Genomic DNA, 21,385 nt, shown 5'->3' with positions numbered 1-21,385 from the left:
AACAAGGTAATAAGCACCGGAGATGAGCTGAGGGAGAACACATTTTCCCATTATCTTTAGCTTTCTCTTCCCACTGCTGCTGCCCTAGCTCAGGCTCTTACAGTGTCTCGCCTGAATGACTACAAAAAATCCTCCTAACAAAGCTTCCTGTCTCCAAATTTCCCCACACCAAAATATCCTGCACACTGCTGCTTGAATATAGCTCAGAATTTTCAGTGGTTTCTACTGTCTATAGAACACGGTCCAAATGACTGAGACTGCATTTCTAAGACCTCTGTGATTGTGTCCTCCTTTCTCTCCGGCTGTACAATACCCACTAATCACATATCCTCTCCCCTCACCCCTTCCCTCCACATACATTTATACAGTATGTTCCCCCAAACTCTAGGATACTTTGAGTCCCGCTTCTGCCTCTTCCTCAGGAGAGCCAAGCTGCGATCCTACCTGCCCTATAGGTACATCAACAGAACTCCATCATTCCTACTGTTTTACCCAATTAAAAGTGCCTTCCTCTTTCTATCCCTATATCCCAGATGTTCAAAATAAAGCTATTAAAAGAATGTAGGGAGGGGCGCCTGGGTGGCTCAGTCGTTAAGTGGCTGCCTTCGGCTCAGGTCATGATCCCAGCGTCCTGGGATCGAGCCCCGCGTCGGGCTTTCTGCTCCATGGGAAGCCTGCTTCCCCCTGCTTGTGTCCCCTCTCTCGCTGTCTCTCTCTCTGTCAAATAAATAAATAAAATCTTAAAAAAAAAAAAAAAAAAAAAGAATGTAGGGAGATGATCAACCTCAGCAATTTCTTGGTGCTCCCCAGGTCAGGTTGCCAAAGCTGTTCAAATCCTCACTTAGAGAACCAAGTAAACATCAGAAATTGTTATATCTTCCAAGACATACAAAGACTACAGTATTTAAAACCAAGGATCAGTGAATTGGGTTAAAAAGTCACTGTCATAATAACTTAAAAGAGAGTAAATAGCAGCTGTCAGTCCCCACTCTCAAGGCAGCATGAGCAACAGGAAGAAAGGAGACTCTGTGGGAACATGAAGAATAACATCTGTTGTATTTATCAATATAAACAGATACCACCTGTTCCGTGAAGGCTTCCTCAGATGTGCTCCCACAGCAAGACTCCATCTCTCCCTTCTTTGTGAACCCAACTACTCTACACTTCTCTTATTGCCTTTATCATCTCCTATTGTATATCATTCCATGTGGTCCTAACTGTTCTCAGTGTAGGATCCTTGAGGGCACGGACTACATATTGTTTATCTCAATATCCCAACAGCCCTTGGCATTTTGCTTTTCATACAGGAGATTATTTACTATTTGCACATACTATGAAAGCAAATATGCATATAACGTGCCACCAGCTGTGAACAATGGGATAATTCTCAAGATTCCTATGGAGACCTCATTTCATCTAGATGAGACATCAGATGATCCTCGGGGGTAAGGGGGAGAGAGCAGAGCACTCAGGAGGATCTCATGGTTTCCAGAAAGTACACTTGTGCTTAACTGAGAAAATGAGATCAGACATCATAACCTCTCACCTGCATACAGACAACTTAGGCTGAGGACTGTCACATCTTGCAGACGAGAAGGATTAAGAGGTTCCAACACGGGTAGAGAAAGGGTATCCAATGCCATGGTTACATCAATCACCAGTGAATGAAAACTAGAACATGACAGAGAAGGAGGTTAACCAAAGCGTCTGTTTGAATCCCTTGCTTCTATAATCTGATAATTAAAGAAAGTCGGCATGCCATAAACTATCCAGTTTCTCTCTTTTTGAGAGCAGCATTAGAAGGTAAAGCATACACCCTGGAGCACCTTACCCATTGCGAACAGCAGTGGCATCTGCTACTGTGGCCGGCATGATGAAGAAAGAATTGGCCAACACTGCATCTTGAAACCGATTGATGTAGCGCAGGAAATAGGGCAGGTTCAAACACACACGAAGTAGCTTCTCTGAGCCACCTGCATTAATGACAAGGCTCGACCTTACAAACAGGCCCCTGGCTGCCGCTTGATTCTTTTCCATTTACAGAATTTTTGAAAGCAGAGAAACCAGCTCTATGACGACAGTTAAGAGTCTTACCAAGCTCTTGAAGACTAGCCACATTCTGAGCTATAAACACATTCTTGGTTTTGATAGCAGAGGCTTGATCTGTGGATGACTGCTCATCATTTTCTCCTTCAGCCTAAAGAGAAACAAAGGATGTGAGAGGCCTATCATGATACCATCACCCACCAACTGCTGCCCTGCAGTTCAGAATCTAAGCAAGTGTCCAAACAAAGCAGAAGTTCTATGGATACTCTTCAGACTTCCCAGGTAATGAGGGGGGAATCCCTCTCTAATGCTAGGGAAAATACAAGTTACTGTCCCAAGAGGAGGAAAAAAATACACAGCTTGAAGATATATATATTCTACAACTAACAGAGAGTGTGATGCCTTTTACAGAAAAGTGTACATGTTCTTTTTATCTGTTTATATGCACTGAGAAATTTTAGAAGAATGAGCATCAAAATAGTATCAACAGTGGACAGAAAGTTAGGGGAAGTTTTGCTTCTTGTTTGTTTGTTTGTATTCTTCTATTTCTTCCTACCTTAGGCACATACATCATTTTACATCATAAATGTAAGATACATTTGTTACTTTTTTCTAGTATTATCATCTCAAAACCCCCAAGGGATGAGGACATTTGCCTGGAGTAACTCACCGGAGTCTGTGGACCTACGGGTGGCGATGCTACAGTTCTAGGGTTGAAAACCGACGTCAACTGGTTCAAAAAATTCATCTGTACCTCCTTCTGCCTCAGCTCTGGGCTTACTGGTGAGGCCAGCTCTTTTTGATCTTCCACTGTAAGTATAAAACCAAAAACAGGGATGAGCAGAGTGCCACTAGAAGCCAAAGCAGGAAAAAGTTGGCCAGGGAAGTAGCCAAAGAACTCGGTCTGGCAAACGAAGGCTCACCATCTGAGAGTGTCTTCACCGTTTGCGGCAGCTTGGCTGATTTCATCATTGCTGTAAATGTGATAATTTCAGTCCTGTCTAGTCGGCTACAGCCAGTGCACAGGCCCTTGATGAGGAGAATCAAGTGTTTCTGAAAATAAAACAAATTCAAGTATGTCTTTCAGAAGATACTACTATTTTGGGACTTTTCACTGGCACAGGGCCAAATTTAGGTTCGTATCAAGAACTGAAATTAGGGAACACACTAAAGCAGAGATCACAAGCTGATGGTCCTCAGACCGTATCTGGCTTGCCAATTTGTCTTATTATGCTCACAGTGTTGTTGTTGGATTTTTATTTTTTTTATTTGAAGTTATAGCTAACTTTTTAAAACATGGAAGGTTCAACATACAAATCCAGATTTCTTATCTTTCGCAATAATTCACAAGACACAGCAACTGAGTCTCCACCCCCGCCTGCCAACAATCAGCTGGAGCTACACGGTGATTGGCCCTTTATAGCTGGGTCAGGCACCCTTTTCAACTGGCACACTTCACCCATTTTATGTTACTTGCCTGACCCCTGGAAACGTGGAAGTTTGCAATCCTTGCAAAAGCCTCTGCAGCCCTCTAAACCAGAGGTTGGCGAACCACAGCTCCAATTCAGCCCACTGCCTGCTTTTGTAAATAAAATTTACTGGACCACAGCTACACTTGTTCATTTACGTATTGTCTGTGGCTGCTTTCATACTACAAAGGCAGAGTTTAAAAAATAGAGACTAGTTTCAACAGGAACCAAATGGTCAGCAAATTGTTCACTATCTGGCCCATTACAGGAAAAGTTCACCAACCCCTGCTCTATGCCACCCCTGTCCATCATTATTCCACTAGTCTGTCACAGTCCTACCTCAAAATAAGGGCCACAGATGAGCCCATCACTCTCACCTGGGACACAGCACAAGCCTCATCTGGATTCTCCAGACGCAGGAGAGAAAACTCGATCAGGACTTTACAGGCCGCTGCTACCGATTGAAGCTGGTTCCGGGGAACTGAGAAAGGAATGGGCTTCACTTAACCTCAGACCGCCATAGCCTTGGTCAGCCTCACGGTCAGTACATCTAACCAGACAACTCCCAAGCTCCGTGTGTCCAGCATTCCCAGCACCATTCCATGACAACAGTCATTCAGAACCAACAATCCAAGGGCCAAACAAAGGCATCCTGGCACTGATAAACATACACTGCTACTAGATCAATCTATCTTACATTTACTGGAAATTCATTGTAATAGGAAATACATCACAGTACGTACGAAGCACTTCAAATATATTAACCCACTTAATCCTTAAACCAACGTTCTGAGGTAGATATTTTTACCCCCTCCCCTTCCTTTTCGTAACGGATAGGGAAATTACACCAGAGAGAGGTTAAATGACTTGCCCAAAGTCACAGGACTAGAATCAAATCCAGGAAGTCTGGCTCTAGAGTTCACACTCTTAACTACTAGAATATAATACCTCTCCTTTCCCACAGGTTCTAAATGCCTTTTACAAGAGGCTTCCTACACAAAATTTCTTCAAGCTAAGTGAGTCCTCCATCAGTAGTCAGTGCCTACAATAAACAGCACTGCACACGACGGTTATCCAGCAACCCTATAGCTTCCTTTCATTTTACTTGCTTAGCAAACTATTTGAAGAAACAAATAATTAGAATTCTTTCAGAACTTTCTGAGTTAGGATTTTTTTAAACAAGTAAAAATGCAAAGATTCAGAAATAGTGGAAAACAAGGGTTAAAAAAAAAAAAGGTTTAAAAGATGGGGAACTGAAATTGAAATCCCTTGACATACCAGAGAATACAAAAGGAGAATTTACTTTCTCACCAAAACCAAATAAGGAATAGAGCCTTCATGAGTGGCCCTGAACCTCAGATCAGTATCCGCCCATCCCCCTCAACCCCCAAAAATTAACACATTAGTAATTACATGTATGAAACCAATAAAATGCTTTTGATTAAGAAGGTACAAGTTAACATAATGGGTTACAAAGCAGACATCCAAACCAAGTACTTTTTAAATCCCTCTTGGTTGGTCTAAGTAACGGAACTTCCAGAGCCTTATCAGACTGATAGCGGTCTCTACTGTTGGGTGAACAGGTTAGGAGTGTTAAAATACAAACTTCATTAACAACCTGTTCAGACACCCTAGAAAGAGGAGACACAACCACCCCCCATCCCCAAGCCCTCAGAAGGGAGTGAAAAGAGTGGAATACTCACTGAGGCTGCAAACTGTTGTAATATAGTGTGTGGAAAGTGCAACAAAAGAGGAGTAGAAGGGCTCGTACTGCTTCTCGTGGTGCAGGATTTCAGATTCACTGCAAAGAAAATAATTCAACTAGCATTTATTTAGTGCTTCCTATCCGCCAGATACCCTACCCCTTTACAGGCATTACCATACTTAATCCTTAGAGCAGCCCCACTTGGGAGGCACTGTTACCATCCCTATGTTCAAGATCAAGAAAGTGAAGGTTAGCAAATTAAAAGCAAGCACCTTGCTCAAGGTGTCAGGCTTAGGGAGTTTCAAAGGCTAACAGGTAGGAAACATCTTCACACTCACTTAGAATTAAAGAAGTACAAGTTAAAACATAACAGGATGCCATTCTGTCCTTCATTACTGGTTGGCAAAGACCAAAAGCTAATAATGTCATGTGCTGGCAAAAAGGGAGTAGACCAGAACACTCAAAATACTGTTAGTGGGAATACAAGTCATCGTAACCCATGCTGAAGACCAAATAAGACCAGTCCATAATGCAAGAATCAACAACTCGGGGAGAAATCACCTGATCAATGCTAAAACCCAAAATTCACCAGGTATCAGAGTCTTCCTGTCTCCCCACGCCCCCCAACCCCCAACCAGGACATAGCTAGATCACAACAAATTCAGGGATTTTAACCATATCCCTTATCTTAAGCTGAGGAAATGCCCTCTTCTGTGAAAATCTGGAGCCCAACTGTCTTAAAGCTATACATGTATGTCATTCTAGCAAATCAGATGCTAATCCCCAACCCCTGAAACAAGAAGACAATAAAAACAAAATAAAACAAACTGTATCTTATTAAATGGAAAGAACAGAAGGCTGTGGCTGAACAGTTTCCTCAGTGAGTTAATTCTCCAAACAGAAGTATCAGCCTAGGAAGGGAAATGTACACAGTCAGGATCTCTCCACTTGCCAAATCAACACAAGAGCCAAAAAGACAAGTTCAACACTGGGGAGGTGCCAGTGTGAGTGATGAATCACCTCAAATAGCACTTAAGAGTCTGGCATTGCAAACACTCTGCTATGTGGGGATTTATCTAGGATAAATGGGGATTTATCAAAGATCAGTTCCTTATCTCGGAATAACTGCTTTACCAAGAAAAAATATTTATGGAGCATCTATGATGTGCAAGGGTCTTCCTGACCACCAAGGATCATTTCTATTTGTCAGATGGACAAAAAAGAGGAAACAAAAACCTTTAAACACTAAGTAACACTCAGTTTCTGGTGGCCATCATATTGGTATAAGGTCATATCCTACTCAGTAGAAAACTCCCTACTAAATCTCCTACTTCCACCTCATATACTTAGTTGTTCCTTCATTCCACCCTTGTATTTTCTTAGTCATTGTTCTAAGGTTTTTCCACCCTGTAATTTGATGTATTTTACTGAGTCATTTACCTTCTCTGTTTTATTTCAAAAGTTCAGAGCTGCTTATCCCCATGTTTTTCAGCTGAACGGGCTTACCAGAACTAAGAGAAAAACTGCCCACCCAAAGGATTCTGTTGTTTTCATTTCCATTCAGATAATGAAATACATCCAAAATACAAGAATAAACTCATTTAATTGCCTGGTTCAATGTTGCCCCTTTGTGATTTTCCTGCCCTAGAAATGCACAACTGCCTCATTCCAATAAAAAAACAAGAATGTACTTTGGGGAAAGATGGGCATTGGCATACAAAAAAATGGAGCACTCTCAAGCTCCACTTAACAGTTTGCTTAGGGCAACTAAGGATAAACCTGGGGAAATTAATCTGTAAAGACTTGGAAGGAGGGAGTAGACATGTGGACATGTGGCCCAAAGGACAATACCATATCTCTTGATTTTAAAGAAACAAGTGTGTATGAGTTACCTAATGAAGACTTGCTGCCACCCTCATTCCCCAAGAATCTGAAAAACACCAAGATACCAGAAGACGCAAAGAAATGGAAAAAATGGGACAAAAGGCAAGAAGTTAGGTAGGAATGGGGAAGAATGAAGAACTGCAGGAAAATATAACTAGAGAAAGGAAAATAAGACTTATAGGTAAAAATATCTCTCTCCTCTGGGCGGTCAAGCTATCTTCCTCAAACATCTGCTTCTTCTAACAAACATTCCAACCACAACACCACTGGGGCTGAAATACTGCTGAAAGACAGGGAATCTGAAACATTTATATCCCATACAAAATAAATGTGAGCCAGAGTACAAAGGGAAACAGCAGCTACGCAGCCCAGTCACAGAAATCCAATTTGACATGTAAGTAAAAAATAACTGGCTCAGGTCTGGAAATCTCTGCTTTTTTTAGGAAAAGGTGTAACTCCAAGAGGACAAAATAAAAGACTACAAATTCACCTTCCTTCTCCCCCTTAGATACCACACTATTTATATCTTTTTTCTAAACTATGGAAACTCCACACACTCCTTTCCCTTCATCAGAGTCATAAACCCCCAAGAACAGAATCCACTGTGCCTGTTTCATGACACAATCAGGAAACAAGGAAGCATAATGAATACAATTAAAGAATAAAAGCATTAAAAAATATATGCTTACTGAACATCTGCTGTATGTCACAGAGTAACACACGTTTAACCAAAGAACTAAAAGCTTTCAGATACCTCCTTCACTCTTGACAAACTTGTGGTGAATGTGACACTAAGACATTAACCAGCCATGAGGACTAATCTCACAATTACACTCTATCACTTGGTGGCAGGCTTTTTTTTCCTGTAGGTCAATCATGAACTTCTGTCCTACAGCATGTAAATTCAGAAGACTGACATTAGTGTATCCCTTTCTCCCTTTCAAGATATTTAGGAAACGACCGAACACTATCTAATAGAGATTTTCTAATAGCTTCCACCTTCCCAAGTAGGTCTCTCTGGCCTAAATTTTACCGAACACCTAGGAGGCAGAGGCTGAAAGAGATTTATCACTGAGGAGGCCAGGACAGCCTAGGAAGGACTGGCTCATGGGAAAGAGGCATTTTTTTTTAATATTTATTTATTTATTTATTTATTTATTTATTTGGGGGGGTAATCTACAAAGAGTCAATCAAAGTGTTCAATGACAATCATGGACACCAACATATCTTACACAGAGTTAAATCTTTTTTTTTTTTAAAGATTTTATTTATTTGTTGGAGAGAGTGGGGGAGCACAACAAGCAGGGGGAGCGGCAGGCAGAGGGAGAAGCAGGCTCCCCACTGAGCAGGGAGCCCGATGCGGAACTCGATCCCAGCACCCTGGGACCATGACCTGAGCCGAAGGCAGATGCTTAACCGACTGAGCCACCCAGGTGCCCCTTACACAGAGTTAAGAAAGTAATTCTGTATTTGATGGTACCTTAAACCATAAGGTTACATTCAGCAATTATACTAATTAATCCCAAATATGGCATGTGCTCCATTGAGCTAATTCTAGCTCCATTTCTGGTCTGGAAAAGTAAGGGCACTGTAAAGATTTTCAATCCTTACTATTAAAAGACATACTAGCTAAAGGCCAGTAGAAATGAAAATGCATTTCTTGTTAAGTAAACTAGGTATGTTTTTCTTTTAAAAATCGAAGGACATTTTTGAAACTATGCTTCCCAGTTTACCCATGTTAATCTATTCCTCCTTTGTTTCATAGTTTGGTTACAAAGTCAAACTTAATAAACAGGATCTAGACCTAGAAATTGTTATCTACCTTTTCTTCAAACCCAAAGTTCAATTCCAACTATAAAGGTATGAAAGACTAGAGATGGCAAGTGGACTGGTGGAGCACGGAGGAGTCTCAGGGCAAGTCATCATCCCCGAAGGTCAAACAGGGAGGAATTCAGTGGATGAGCAGGCTGTCAGATAGGAAGGAAGAGCGGGCAAAGACGGAGCCAGGACATCTAAAAGGGAAGCAGAGAGTAGTAGATTGCAATAGAAAAACAGGTCTCTGGAGGCAAGGGAGAAAAACATGGCAGTCATGATAACAGAAAGGGAACCCCAAATGGGAGCAGCAACCCCAGAAGTAAAGTAGCAGCCTAGGCACCTAAACCTTACCTACAAAACAAAGCCCACCACAGCACCTGTATAGTGCTGACTCTGACCTGGTCCTGTATTCGATGGCCATAACTCTATATTCAAGAAATACTTCCACAGTTCTGACACCCTCATTTCATTTTTTTTAAAGATTTTATTTATTGGGACGCCTGGGTGGCTCAGTCGGTTAAGCGTCTGCCTTCGGCTCAGGTCATGATCCCAGGGTCCTGGGATCAAGCCCCGCATCGGGCTCCCTGCTCAGCAGGGAGCCTGCCTCTCCCTCTCCCACTCCCCCTGCTTGTGTTCCCTCTCTCGCTGTGTCTCTGTCAAATAAATAAATAAAATCTTAAAAAAAAAAAAAAGAATGGTTTTTGCAATTTTTATATGGCTGAAAAATAATTTTTAAGCTATGTTGTGACACGTAAATATATGAAATTCACATTTTAGTGTCCATAAATAAGATTTTGGAACACATCCACACCCATTCATTTATGTATTGTGTAAGGCTGCTTTTGCTATACAATGACCGAGTTGACTAATCCACACAGAGAATGTACAGCCTGCAAATATTTACTCTCTGGCCCTTTACAAAAAAAAAAAAAAAGCATGCCGACCTCTGCTCTATACCAAACTGAACACTAGTATGTTTGGTTGTTTTTTACTGTAAAGAACTTGTAAGCCAGGTATTCTGAAAACTTTTCTAGGATCATATTCCTCTCATAGAGCCTAAAGAGGACGTATAACCAGCTTTCAAAGTGAATTGAGCAACAAAACCAAACCAAGACTTCGGGGATCTTGCCTTACAATAAAAGTGTTTGTTACTAAACACCCATTAGTTTGGATATCTTTTCTAAACCGTGAAGAGTTCTTACTAGTATCTACAAACACAGGCAACTCTTGATTACCTCAGGGTGCAAGAGAGGGCACTGTCACTTATTTGGCAAAATTCAAACCTAGTTTGATGTATTTGGCTTTGGCTCCTTCTACAAGGTGGACAGAATTGCTAAGCCATTATAGTTTTAAAAAGATGGATCTGGAATACTGGATGAATGGGAGGGTGTCATGTCCATAAAAACATAAAAGCAGGGGTGCCTGGCTGGCTCAGTGGGGCATGCGACTCTTGATCTTGGGTTTGAGAATTGGAGCCCCACAGGTGTAGAGCTTACTTAAAAATAAAATCTTTGAAATAAATAAATTAATAAATAAATAAAAGCAAATATTCTAGAGTGGAACACTGTCCATCACAAGTCACGTGATGAGTATAATGTAGGAAAAATACCACAGAACCAAATGTTTAAAAAGTTAAAAAAGAGGGGCGCCTGGGTGGCTCAGTCGTTAAGCGTCTGCCTTCGGCTCAGGTCCTGATCCCAGGGTCCTGGGATCAAGCCCCGCATCCGGCTCCCTGCTCAGCGGGAAGCCTGTTTCTCCCTCTCCCACTCCCCCTGCTTGTGTTCCCTCTCTCGCCGTGTCTCTCTCTGTCAAATAAATAAATAAAAATCTTTAATAAAAAAAAAAGTTAAAAAAGAGGCCACATAACTTGAGAGCAGTATCTTGATACTTGTTTACATCTTTAAAACATTCCTGGCTTAATAATTATATAGGAAAACCCATCTGTAAAGTTAACTGTGAAATTACCAAACACAGCCGATATTTTATTGTAACTTCAAAAAAAAAAAAAATGTATCCAAAGCATCACAAACCTAACAAGAGGCACTAACAAGAGGCACTACAATAAACAATTTGTCAAGTCATGGGCCTCCCTTGAGTAATAAATAGCAATTTCTAACCTTCTGGATAACATTACGATATACCCTTGTTACCTTTGTTCGCAAGAAGCTAAAATGACCCAGTCAGCAATTGCAGATTGTTGAAGTAAGGTTTGACTAGTAAAATAAAAGTGAGACTGCCTTTAAAAGCACGTCGACCATTAAACCAATGAAAGGCTCCTCTGAGCAAGGTTAAGTCAGGAAAAGACAGGCATTCGATATCATGGCATTGTATGAACACAACTATCACGATCTAAGAACTCTGGACAAAATGACAAAGCGATTTAATACCAAACCAATAAATGACCCCGTTTGTAAGAGAGTCTGAAGATACTTTATCGTGAGAGAGCGCGCGCAAGCGAGGGCACTGTTTCTGTGGGAAAATGACCTCAGACTAACACTGAAATGGTTTCACCAAAGACCGTTACAGTAGCAATATACATTAAGTGCAACCTGAAAAGAGAGTCCTCAGTGGTCACTAGTGGCTTCAGTCACAGAAACAGCACGTGCCCCCAGTGATTACAGCACCACTGAAAGACCGTTATTAAATTATGTGGCACATCTCCAATTTAAACCCCAGGCTCCGCTCTGGCCCAGGCTAGGGGGATGAGCGCGGTCAAGAAATGCAAACTCATCAGTGCTTTGACCTTAACACAGGGGGCAGCCCCGGGGACATTCCCCTAAGAGCGCGAAGCGTCCCAAAGTCACTCCCAAACGGCTCCGGCCACGCCCTCTCAAGAGGGCGTCCTCAAAAGTTTTCCTCGGAAGGGAAATCGAGGCACAGATAATTTACATGGACCGGCGGAAGGAGCCCCGGACAAGCCCTCGTCTGCCTGGATCGGGGAGCCCCGAAGCCGCGGCTGGGGCGGGGGTCGCCAAGCAGCAGAAAGCGGCCTGGGAAGCGGGTCCAGACGATCCGGCACGACCTCCCCTCCCCCTCCCTACGCCCGCCTCGCCGGGGCCGCCGCCCGGTACCTCTCGATGACTGAGGCCACCAGCTGCGGCAACTCCTTCATCTCGAAGGCGGAATAGGACGCGGACAGCAGGGGCCGCACCGCCACCTCCCAGCCCGGGGTTGTGTCCGCCCCCGTCGCCGGGGCCCCTGGCGCCGACGCCGGCGCCGCCGCCTCTTCGCCGCCGCTCGTCGCCATCTTCCGTCGTACTACTGCGGCTCCCTTCGGGGGCTTGCCACCGGCCCAGCACCGCCTCCCGGGAGGGGGCGGAAGTGACGCAATCTGCGCGTCAGACTGCGCGACGCAGTCGCCGGGCAAAACACGCGAAGCACAGGGCGGCCTCCCTCAGCTCTCAGGAGAAGCGCGGCGCGGCGCGGCGCGGAGGCCGGCCGGAGGAGCTGCGCCTGCGCAGGATTTACGCCTTCGGAGGAGGGCGGGGGAGCGCCTGCGCGCTGGGAGTCGTTCCTGAAGGTGGGAGCGATGGGGCCTCGGGGCATCGGGGAAAGGTGAGTTGGGATTTGGTTGAAGTTGGCAAGACCAGGACAGCGGAACAGGCTATGCATCTGCGCATGTAATGGTCCCGGCCCGAGACAGCTAAGGACGAGAGTCGGATCACTCACCCGCTTCCTCCTCTCCCGAGTGCCCCCCCCAATAGTGATACCACAGCGTACATAGTCTACAAAACTTTCTACTCCCCACGCCACCTCTCGCTATGACAGTCACTAGTCTTACTTAATTCTGGCCCAAATCCCTCTTGTGTTTTCATTACCTTCACTAGTATTACCAGCTCGCATTTTACATTGCTCTCTGCAATTTGTCCCGGCAGGTTGTGTTTTCCCCGTTTTTCTACCAGCAAAGAAAGATTGTTAGCTTTAATAACGGGCTTTTTGCCGATATAGCGATCTGGGTTCCAGATCTAAGAGGGAAAAGCAGTTTGACTTGACAGTTGACTCAAGGAAAGGCATGCGTGCTTCGAAGACATTCTTGGGGAGTGGAAGGTGTGTCAGTGGAGGACGTCAAGCCCTAGGCCCTGTGACCCACAGCCCACCTAAATAAAGACATCTTCGCAAGAACTATGGACGGTTTGATAACCCTGAAGCCCTGAAATTCTTCCCCAAGTGTTGGAGGACCTCCTTTTGTTACCCGCGTAACTCATGAATAAATTGGTACCTGATGATCGATTTGCACTTGTAGTAAGAAAAGAGCTATTTTACATTAGGGATAAAATGCAGTCAAGGTATTGACTCTTCGAGGAAAGTCAAGGTATTGCTACTCTTGGAGGAAAACGAGTCTTTAATAATAACCGTGGAGATTTTCCTTTATTTTCTCAGGGGATAATAATGACAACAGCAAGTTTCTTAAACATAAAAATACAAAAAGTTAAAGACCGAGAAAGAAGCCTTTCCATAACACAGTAATTATTGCACTAGTTTAAGATACTGAACCAGGCCTAACGGAGAAGGCTTAAAATTTTAGAGTGGCTCTTGGGACATTCGTTTTATTTTACCCAAGGACAAAATTAATCTGCAGAGGTTCTCTTAGAAAGGTTTCAGGAAATAATAGAAGATCAAATGTTCCTGCCCCCCTCCTTCCCCCTCCACCTGCGGCTGGAAGAGAGAGAGTAAAAAAGTCAAATGCAGAATATCACAGGGAAATTTGCTCCTGTATGTAAACTAACATAACTTTTTAATATTTCTCGCTCATAGATTTGGAGAAAGCAATCCAGGTTAAGATCTTTCTTTACAGGGGTGCCTAGGTGGTTCAGTCCGTTAAGCATCTGTCTTCGGCTCAGGTCATGATCCCAGGATCCTGGGATCTAGCCCCATGTCCCGCTTCCTGCTCAGTGGGGAGCCTGCTTCTCTGTCTCCCTCTGCCTGCTGCTCCCCCTTATTCTCTCTCTCTCAAATAAATATTTTTAAAAAAAAAAAGATCCTTCTTTATAAATACCACATCAATTCCAGTATTGGAGATTTGTTCTTATGTTGCTACAAAGATTTGGAATGGCATCTGCATTCTAAAAAAATTTTTTTTAAATAAGCTGTGCTCCCAACATGGGACTTGAGCTCAGGACCATGGAATCAAGAGTCACATGCTCTACCAACTGAGCCATCCAGGTGCCCCTCTACATTCTAAATTTAGATAAGAAAGGAACACAATAAATGGGGACTAAAAAAGACTTCTAAAGGAAACACAAGCTTCTAATACTCTAGTCCAGAAAATAAGATAGAAACTAAAGAGTAGTAATTTTTATGAATTATTAACTGAAGATTTAAAATATTCGTTTCCTTCTAATAGCCCAAGTGGCTGGGGAAGGAACTAAAATTTTAAAACTTACAAAAGAGAGACATATGATCATATTACAAGAAATGCAGTGAAAGAAAAAAATTAAGCAGCCATGACTGAATGGTATTCAAGTGGGGATTCAGACTAGGAGGAAGTGTGGAGAAACCGGCAGGGAGTGAAAACGTTCTATATCGTGACATGAGTCAGGGTTACATGAATATACACACAATATTCATTCAACTATATACTTACGATGTATTCACGTTAGTTAAAAATTATACCTCAATCTAAAAACAAGGAGGACCTGGGTAGCTTAATCACTTAAGCGTCCCACTCTTGATTTTGGCTCAGGTCATGATCTCAGGGTCATGAAATCAAGCCCCCCCATCAGGCTCTGTGCTCAGTGTAGAGCCTGCTTAAGATTCTGTCACTCTCCCTCCACCCCTCCCCCCCTTACTATAAATAAATAAAATTTTAAAAATCTCTTTAAAAAAATAAAGTGAAAACAACAACAAGAGGTCATTGTCACTCCACAAACCTCAAAGCCAGAAATATTGGCAGTTTTTATTTCAAAAAAATTCCATCTGATAAGAGTTGCTTGAAATAAATCCTAGTAGGTATTGTGTGTTATTCATTACTTGAATAAACCACAGGTATTAACTCCCAGGGGCCAACAGAAATCAATCTGTTCTTGAGCTTTTACAAAGTTACAAGAACCAATAGTGCATATTTTATGGAAACTCCTAATGGAAAGCAGCTCCTTTTTGGTAACTCACAATGAAGGGAGATTTTTTTTTTTTTTTTACATCAGTAATATAAGGAAATACGGACACCTCGATGGCTCAATCAGTTGGGTGTCTGCCTTCGGCTCAGGTCATGATCCCAGGGTCCTGGGATCGAGTCCCACGTCAGGCTTCTTGCTCAGCCTGGAACCTGCTTCTCCCTCTGCTTGCTGCTCCCCCTGCTTGTGCGCATGTGCTCTCTCTCTGACAAATAAATAAAATCTTTTTTAAAAAATAATATAAGGAAATAGATTAGAAGCCTAATTTAATTTAGTAATATGATAGTCATTTGTAATCCACAAGTATTGATTATTTTTCTCATAATACTGCATTTTATATGGTATGAATTTAAAACGAAGAAAATGTGCCTTGCAGCCTTCTTGCAATTTTGGCAATTGTGCAGGGACTAGAATAGAAGGTCAGTTTTACAGAATAGCAGGAAGCAAGACTTACAGGAAACTGAGGAAGAAAAGAGCACAATTGAAATGATTAAAATTATAAGGTGAACATCCAAATTTGCAATACTGTTCAGTAACAGCCAATGTGAATTAATTAATAAAAGCTTGACTGCCAAACTTCTACAAAATGAAGCTTAGATAGATACACTAATTCAGCTTAACCTAAATAATTTACATAAGATCGCAAATATATCAGAAGAGTTTTGTTTTAGGGGCACCTGGGTGGCTCAGTTGGTTAAGCTACCGACTTGATTTCAGCTCAGGTCATGATCTCAGGGTCCTGGGATTGAGCCCCACGTTGAGCTCCGCACTCAGCACGGAGTCTGCTTGTCTTCTCTCCCTCTGCTCCTCCCCCTGCTCACTCTCTCTCTCTTTTTTTTTTTAAGATCTTACTTGTTTATTTGAGAGAGCAAGAGCAGAGGGAGAAGCAGACTCCCCCCTGGGATCGAGTCCCAGTCCTCAGGTGCCCCAATAAATAAAATCTTTAAAAAAAAGAAGAAGAGTTTTGTTTTGTAAAATGACTTTTGTAGTCCTCAGACCTACCATTGCCATCGTTTAGGATTTACACTCAGCAAAATTTTAGACCACCAGATTTAGAGATAGGAGGGAGAAGGATAAATCAAATGTGGAAAAATGTTAATATCTGGGGAATCTGAGTGAAGGGTATCTGAGAATTATTTGTACTACTCTTGTAACATTTCTCTAAGTCTGAAATTGCGTCAAAATAAAAAGTTTAAAAAACCAGTTTGTAAATACTTTGTGATTAGGAAAATATGATTTGAATATAATGACATATGTGGCAGGCACTTAGCAGAAGTAAAGAAGTATACTTAAAAGTCTAGAAAAAGTGGAGTCAAATGATTGTACTGTATCCTTTAGCACTGTTAGGGGACAGGGGATGGGAGCTGTCCTGGTCAGCAGACATGAACATTCTGGTCTCATAGCAGAAGCATGCCTATCATTAAAACCATGTGTATAGGGCGCCTGGGTGGCTCAGTTGGTTAAGCGACTGCCTTCGGCTCAGGTCATGATCCTGGAGTCCCTGGATCGAGTCCCGCATCGGGCTCCCTGCTCGGCGGGGAGTCTGCTTCTCCCTCTGACCCTCCCCCATCTCATGCTCTCTCTCTCATTCTCTCTCTATCTCAAATAAATAAAATCTTTAAAAAATAAAAAAATAAATAAATAAATAAAACCATGTGTATAATATCACATCCTCTATTCTAACTCCAGAATAACCAAACAAGCTTATAATAGCATTTTAACTTATTATATAAGCTTTTTTATAGGATATGCATTCCAACTAGCAGACATAAGTATTCTCCTTTTCACAACTATCGTCTTCATTGTCATCTATAAACTGGCAATCTGGTTTGTCAGTCTTCTAATCTAGCTTGTTGTGTGACAGCACATGGAATATACATCACCAAAACTGTAGAGAATAAAGGCACTTATATGAGTAAACGTGCCTTTGAAATGCTCATTTTTAGTTTGCTTTATTGACTTTCACTCATTCCGATTGTGTGTGAGGTGATAGTAGACAGAGTGTGCTTCCATATAAATCTGTGGCTATTTTATAAAGATACCCTGCTAAATGTCATCAGTCTGTATACTGGGAAAGGCACCTTCTCAGTATCATGGATCAGAAATTTACATAAGCCTCAGTGTTAGTGGAAAAATGGCTTCTTGGTTGGAGGTCAGTCTCAAGGTCACACTCTAGTGCCTTAAGTGGAAGAGGGCATGCACACATCCTTTACGTTATAAATCCTTACTGGAATGATGGTCTAAAGAATACAAAATAGACTTGCCTGAAAGAGCATTCGATTGATCTCATAAAAATCGCTAATAGAATAACACTTAAGAATTTCAACCTTGTGACCGTAAAAAAAAGTGTTTGGGAGATCCATATTGCTAATATGGAAAGCTCTCCGTGATACATTAAGTGATAAAATCAAGTTGCAGAATATTATGGGATCTGGAGAGACACATGCCAAATTATTCAGTGGTGACCTCTGAAAAATAGAGAATGGGGGAAGGTTTTGAGGAGAGATTCATCTTACTGTTTTGGGCATTAATTTTTTTTTTCTTAAATAGTCTTTTTAAATAAAGCACTTGGAGACCAAATTTTGATGAGGGAGCAGAAGGCTAGCTGAGGGCAAAGCACAAGCTGACACCCTGCAACCTCCCCGACCACTCCCCACCCACCCACCTCCCACTCCTGGGTGGGATTTGTGTGACATTCATCCAGGAAACTTCCAACTGTCTTAATGCTTTGCTAGAGGGAAAAACAAACTTAGCTTGATAATAGCAGGATCTCCAGTATCCTGAGGGTCTTCTTTAGGATATGAAAGTCCTCTAGACACCTCTCTTTTTCCTTACCTCCCCCAACCCCTTAGTATATAATCAGTCGCTCCTTACAACCCCAGTGCAGCTCTCTCTACCCACAGGTCCTGTTCTTGTGCTTTAATAAAATCACCTTTTTGCACCAAAGACGTCTCAAGAATTCTTTCTTGGTGGTTGGCTCCGGACCTTACCCCATCAACCTCACCTATATTCCAAAACTACATCAATTTGAAGCAGTTCATACAAAGTACCAGCATCTCCTTCGTTATTGAAAGGTAGATGGTATCTCTCAGTTTACATTTTATGAACAATAAAAGTGCACAGGATGTTGTCAACTTTTTGAGTTGAGTTATGGAATAACTCAGTATTTTGAATATTAAGGTAGTTGTTACAAAGAATAGTGTTTTCCGGGGCACCTGGGTGGCTCAGTCATTAAGCGTCTGCCTTCGGCTCAGGTCATGATCCCAGGGTCCTGGGATCGAGCCCCGCATTGGGCTCCCTGCTCAGCAGGGGGCCTGCTTCTCCCTCTCCCACTCCCCCTGCTCGTGTTCCCTCTCTCGCTGTGTCTGTCAAATAAATAAATCAATCAAAAAAAAAAAAAAAAAAGTTTTCCAAAGCCTATTTGGACTTTGAGCCTATGTAATCACTTTATTTTGTTTCTATAAGTACATACCAATATAATAACAAAAAGATACTTTTCCCTTTTTAAATTTTTTTTAAAAATTTATTTGAGAGAGTGAGCAGGTGGAGGGGCAGAGGGAGAGGGACAAGCAGACTCTGTGCTAAGCACAGAGCCCAATGCAGGGCTCAATCCCAGGACCCCGAGATCATGACCTGAGCTGAAACCAAGAGTCAGACGCTTAACCAACCGAGCCATCCAGGCGCCCCAATACTTTTCCCTTTAAAATAGAAGTTATGGTTTTGTAAAGCTCATTTCCCATATTGATCTTGTGAGCATTTGTTTTAGGTATTAGATAGGGTTTGTTGGAGCTTGTTCCAGGGCCCTCCAGAAAAAGATGAGTAGGTCTACCTCTTGGCATTTCAGTAAATACAATTCCTAAGTCACCAAAGGCACTGTAGAAATTTTAACAACTGGGGACAAATGTCCTAAGGCTTCCTCTATGAAGGAGGTGTTGTACCCACTTGGGGAACTATTTGTCGGGGAGCAGCTTCATGCTTAAGATTGTGGGGAGTTCAGAAGACAGTTTAACGACCTCTGGGAGACACAGAACGACTGAAACAATAAAATGCGAGGGTGCCTCTGTGGGGGCAACTGTGTGGTTAGCAGCCAGGCAACTCAGGCATCCTGGGCAGCCGGGATCCACAGAGGAGGCTTTCTGGAGTTTAGACGTGAGACACACCAGATCTGGAGAAGAGAAGAAAGCATTCCAAATATAACCTATAGACAAGAGATTCAGGACTTAAAATGTTAAATGAGCAGAAATCAGTCAGTCAGTCTTGGGATGATTCTGATCATTGTAGCTTATGTGCTGGGCTCTGACAAAGAATAGCAATTTATAAGGGCAGTGAAATTTAAAAATCTGAAATTTTTGAGTTATGGACACCGTCCAGACTGTGAACCTGTCCCCCTACACAAGCAATGAAACACATTCAGAGAGTTGAAGTGACTTCCGTTAAAGGCTCAAACATGGGACGCCTGGGTGGCTCAGTCGGTTCAAGGGCCTACCTTTGGCTCAGGTCATGATCCCAGTCCTGCATCGGGCTCCTTGCTCAGCCTGCTTCTCCCTCTGCCTGCCATTCCCCCTGCTTGTGTGCTTGCTCTCTCTCTCTCTCTGACAAATAAAATCTTTCAATCAATAAATAAATGTCTCAAACACATACTTCAGGAACTGAGTATTTTTTTCTGTCATACTTTGTTCCAGAAAGGATTTAAGGCATCTTTTTGAATACATGATGTTCAAAATGCATTAGGTTGAAAAAAAAAAAAAAACAAATAGCATGATTCCATTAAAGAGTTTGTCTACAAGAACACTAAACTCAGGCTATCAGTGCCCATATGAGTAATGTCGGTACTAGGCCGCAGTAATTTTTGTATTTTAACTCTTTCTATAATAAGCATGTTCTATTTAAAATCAAGAAAAAGAGACTTTTTTAAGTGACTTAGGATCCTGACAACTATTCCTGATGCTGTGACCAGAAAGGAATTTCTCATTGGTCCTGTAGGTAATATGATCAACAGTGCCCTTAGCAACATCTCTTAGACTCAATACAAGTTGTAAAATCCATTTCTGAGGATGGGCTATGACAAAATATGACCCCCAAATTCAGCCTAGATGCACAGCTAGTTCTCTGCTGGCCTGGCTTAATCTAGGGATCGAGTTCAAAGTAGGTTGAAGATGATTATATATATATGGGGGTGTCCACCACAAATCTGCCTCAACCCATCTCCTGAGTTGTTGGTTATTCTCCTCGTTACCGTCTTTTCACCCAGTTAGTTTTCTTTGTATCTTACTGTCTATCATTTGCCTTGTGTCAGCTGTGCCCAGTGCTTTTTGGGACCGGGTGAGATGCTGAATAATAGCACAGCTATTCTGTGGGGCCAGATAAGCAAGGGGCTACCTAGTTGAGCAATCATTGAAGCTGGTGAGAGAAGGAACATCCTCGAATGAAAACGAGAGAGTCAGACCAGGATTTATGGCTAAACAGATGGTCACAGGGATGCCTGTCAGTTTTACAGGTGCTCCCGTGCTCCTAGAATTAGGCCTTGTACTCCCCAGAAAAAGGGCAAAGGAGTGAACTCACAATTCAGAATTGTGGACTGTAAGCAAAATAAATTGTAGAGGACTGGTAACAAACATTACGTGGGTTTCAGGAAAGTTTACCTCTAACTTGTTCTGCTATTAAATTGGCAGGGTCAGTTGTCTCTTAGAGCCACCCACAGTTTATGACAGTAAAACCATGTTATCTGCAATGTTAAGTTACTCACCTTTCTTTGTTGGGGGGGAGGAGGGGAGGGGAACAGGTGGTAATCTCTTCCCAAAGTGGTATTAAATCACTAAATTTACAATTTTAAGAGGAAGGAGGGTGGGGCATAACACATTACTATTTAACCCCATTCCAAAAGAGTAATGTCATCTATCAAAAAAAATTTTTTTTAATTTTTTTTTTTAAGTTTTATTTAAGTAACCTCTACACCCACCGTGGGGCTTGAACTCACAACCCCGAGATCAAGAGTCGCATGCTCTTCCAACTGAGCCAGCCAGGTACTCCTCATCTATCAGAATTTTTTTTAAAAGTTCTTACTGACCACGAATGTTCTAACTAATTCTGTATTTAATCCATACACATTCCCCAATAACTCATTGCAGAATCAAAGGCTAGGGGAAAATTATAACAAAAGCCACAAACCATTTTACATTATTCCCAAGAGGGACTGAGAATCACTAAACACTATTTAGCTGAAAATTTTTACACCGAACGATCTTGAATACTGACCAGCCAATAAAAAAAATGACATAAAAAATACTGAAGAACTTAATTTTTTGGGTGAAACATTGCAGGGGGCTCCAAGTGAACCTAATTAATGAAGGTGG

General features: G+C 42.2%; 1 protein-coding gene across 7 annotated transcripts in view; it reads right to left on the bottom strand.

Annotated features, from left to right (window-relative positions):
• Positions 1-12,223, bottom strand: part of UBR4 (ubiquitin protein ligase E3 component n-recognin 4) — a 131,881-nt gene extending 119,658 nt beyond the window's left edge. For all 7 annotated transcript variants that reach the window (XM_032392514.1, XM_032392520.1, XM_032392546.1 and 4 more), the window contains exons 1-8: positions 11,991-12,223; positions 5,219-5,316; positions 3,893-3,996; positions 2,970-3,099; positions 2,717-2,856; positions 2,095-2,197; positions 1,832-1,973; positions 1,547-1,671 (exon numbers count right to left, since the gene is read on the bottom strand). In XM_032392514.1, coding sequence (XP_032248405.1) covers positions 1,547-1,671; positions 1,832-1,973; positions 2,095-2,197; positions 2,717-2,856; positions 2,970-3,099; positions 3,893-3,996; positions 5,219-5,316; positions 11,991-12,166 — 1,018 coding nt within the window. In that variant the 5' untranslated portion in view covers positions 12,167-12,223. The remainder of the gene's footprint in view (positions 1-1,546; positions 1,672-1,831; positions 1,974-2,094; positions 2,198-2,716; positions 2,857-2,969; positions 3,100-3,892; positions 3,997-5,218; positions 5,317-11,990) is intronic.
• Positions 12,224-21,385: the final 9,162 nt, after the last annotated feature.

The sequence above is a fragment of the Phoca vitulina genome, unplaced genomic scaffold (genome assembly GCF_004348235.1).
Source record: "Phoca vitulina isolate PV1807 unplaced genomic scaffold, GSC_HSeal_1.0 scaffold2, whole genome shotgun sequence".
Classification (NCBI taxonomy): Eukaryota; Metazoa; Chordata; class Mammalia; order Carnivora; family Phocidae; genus Phoca; species Phoca vitulina.
This window is presented reverse-complemented; position numbering and strand designations above follow the sequence as displayed.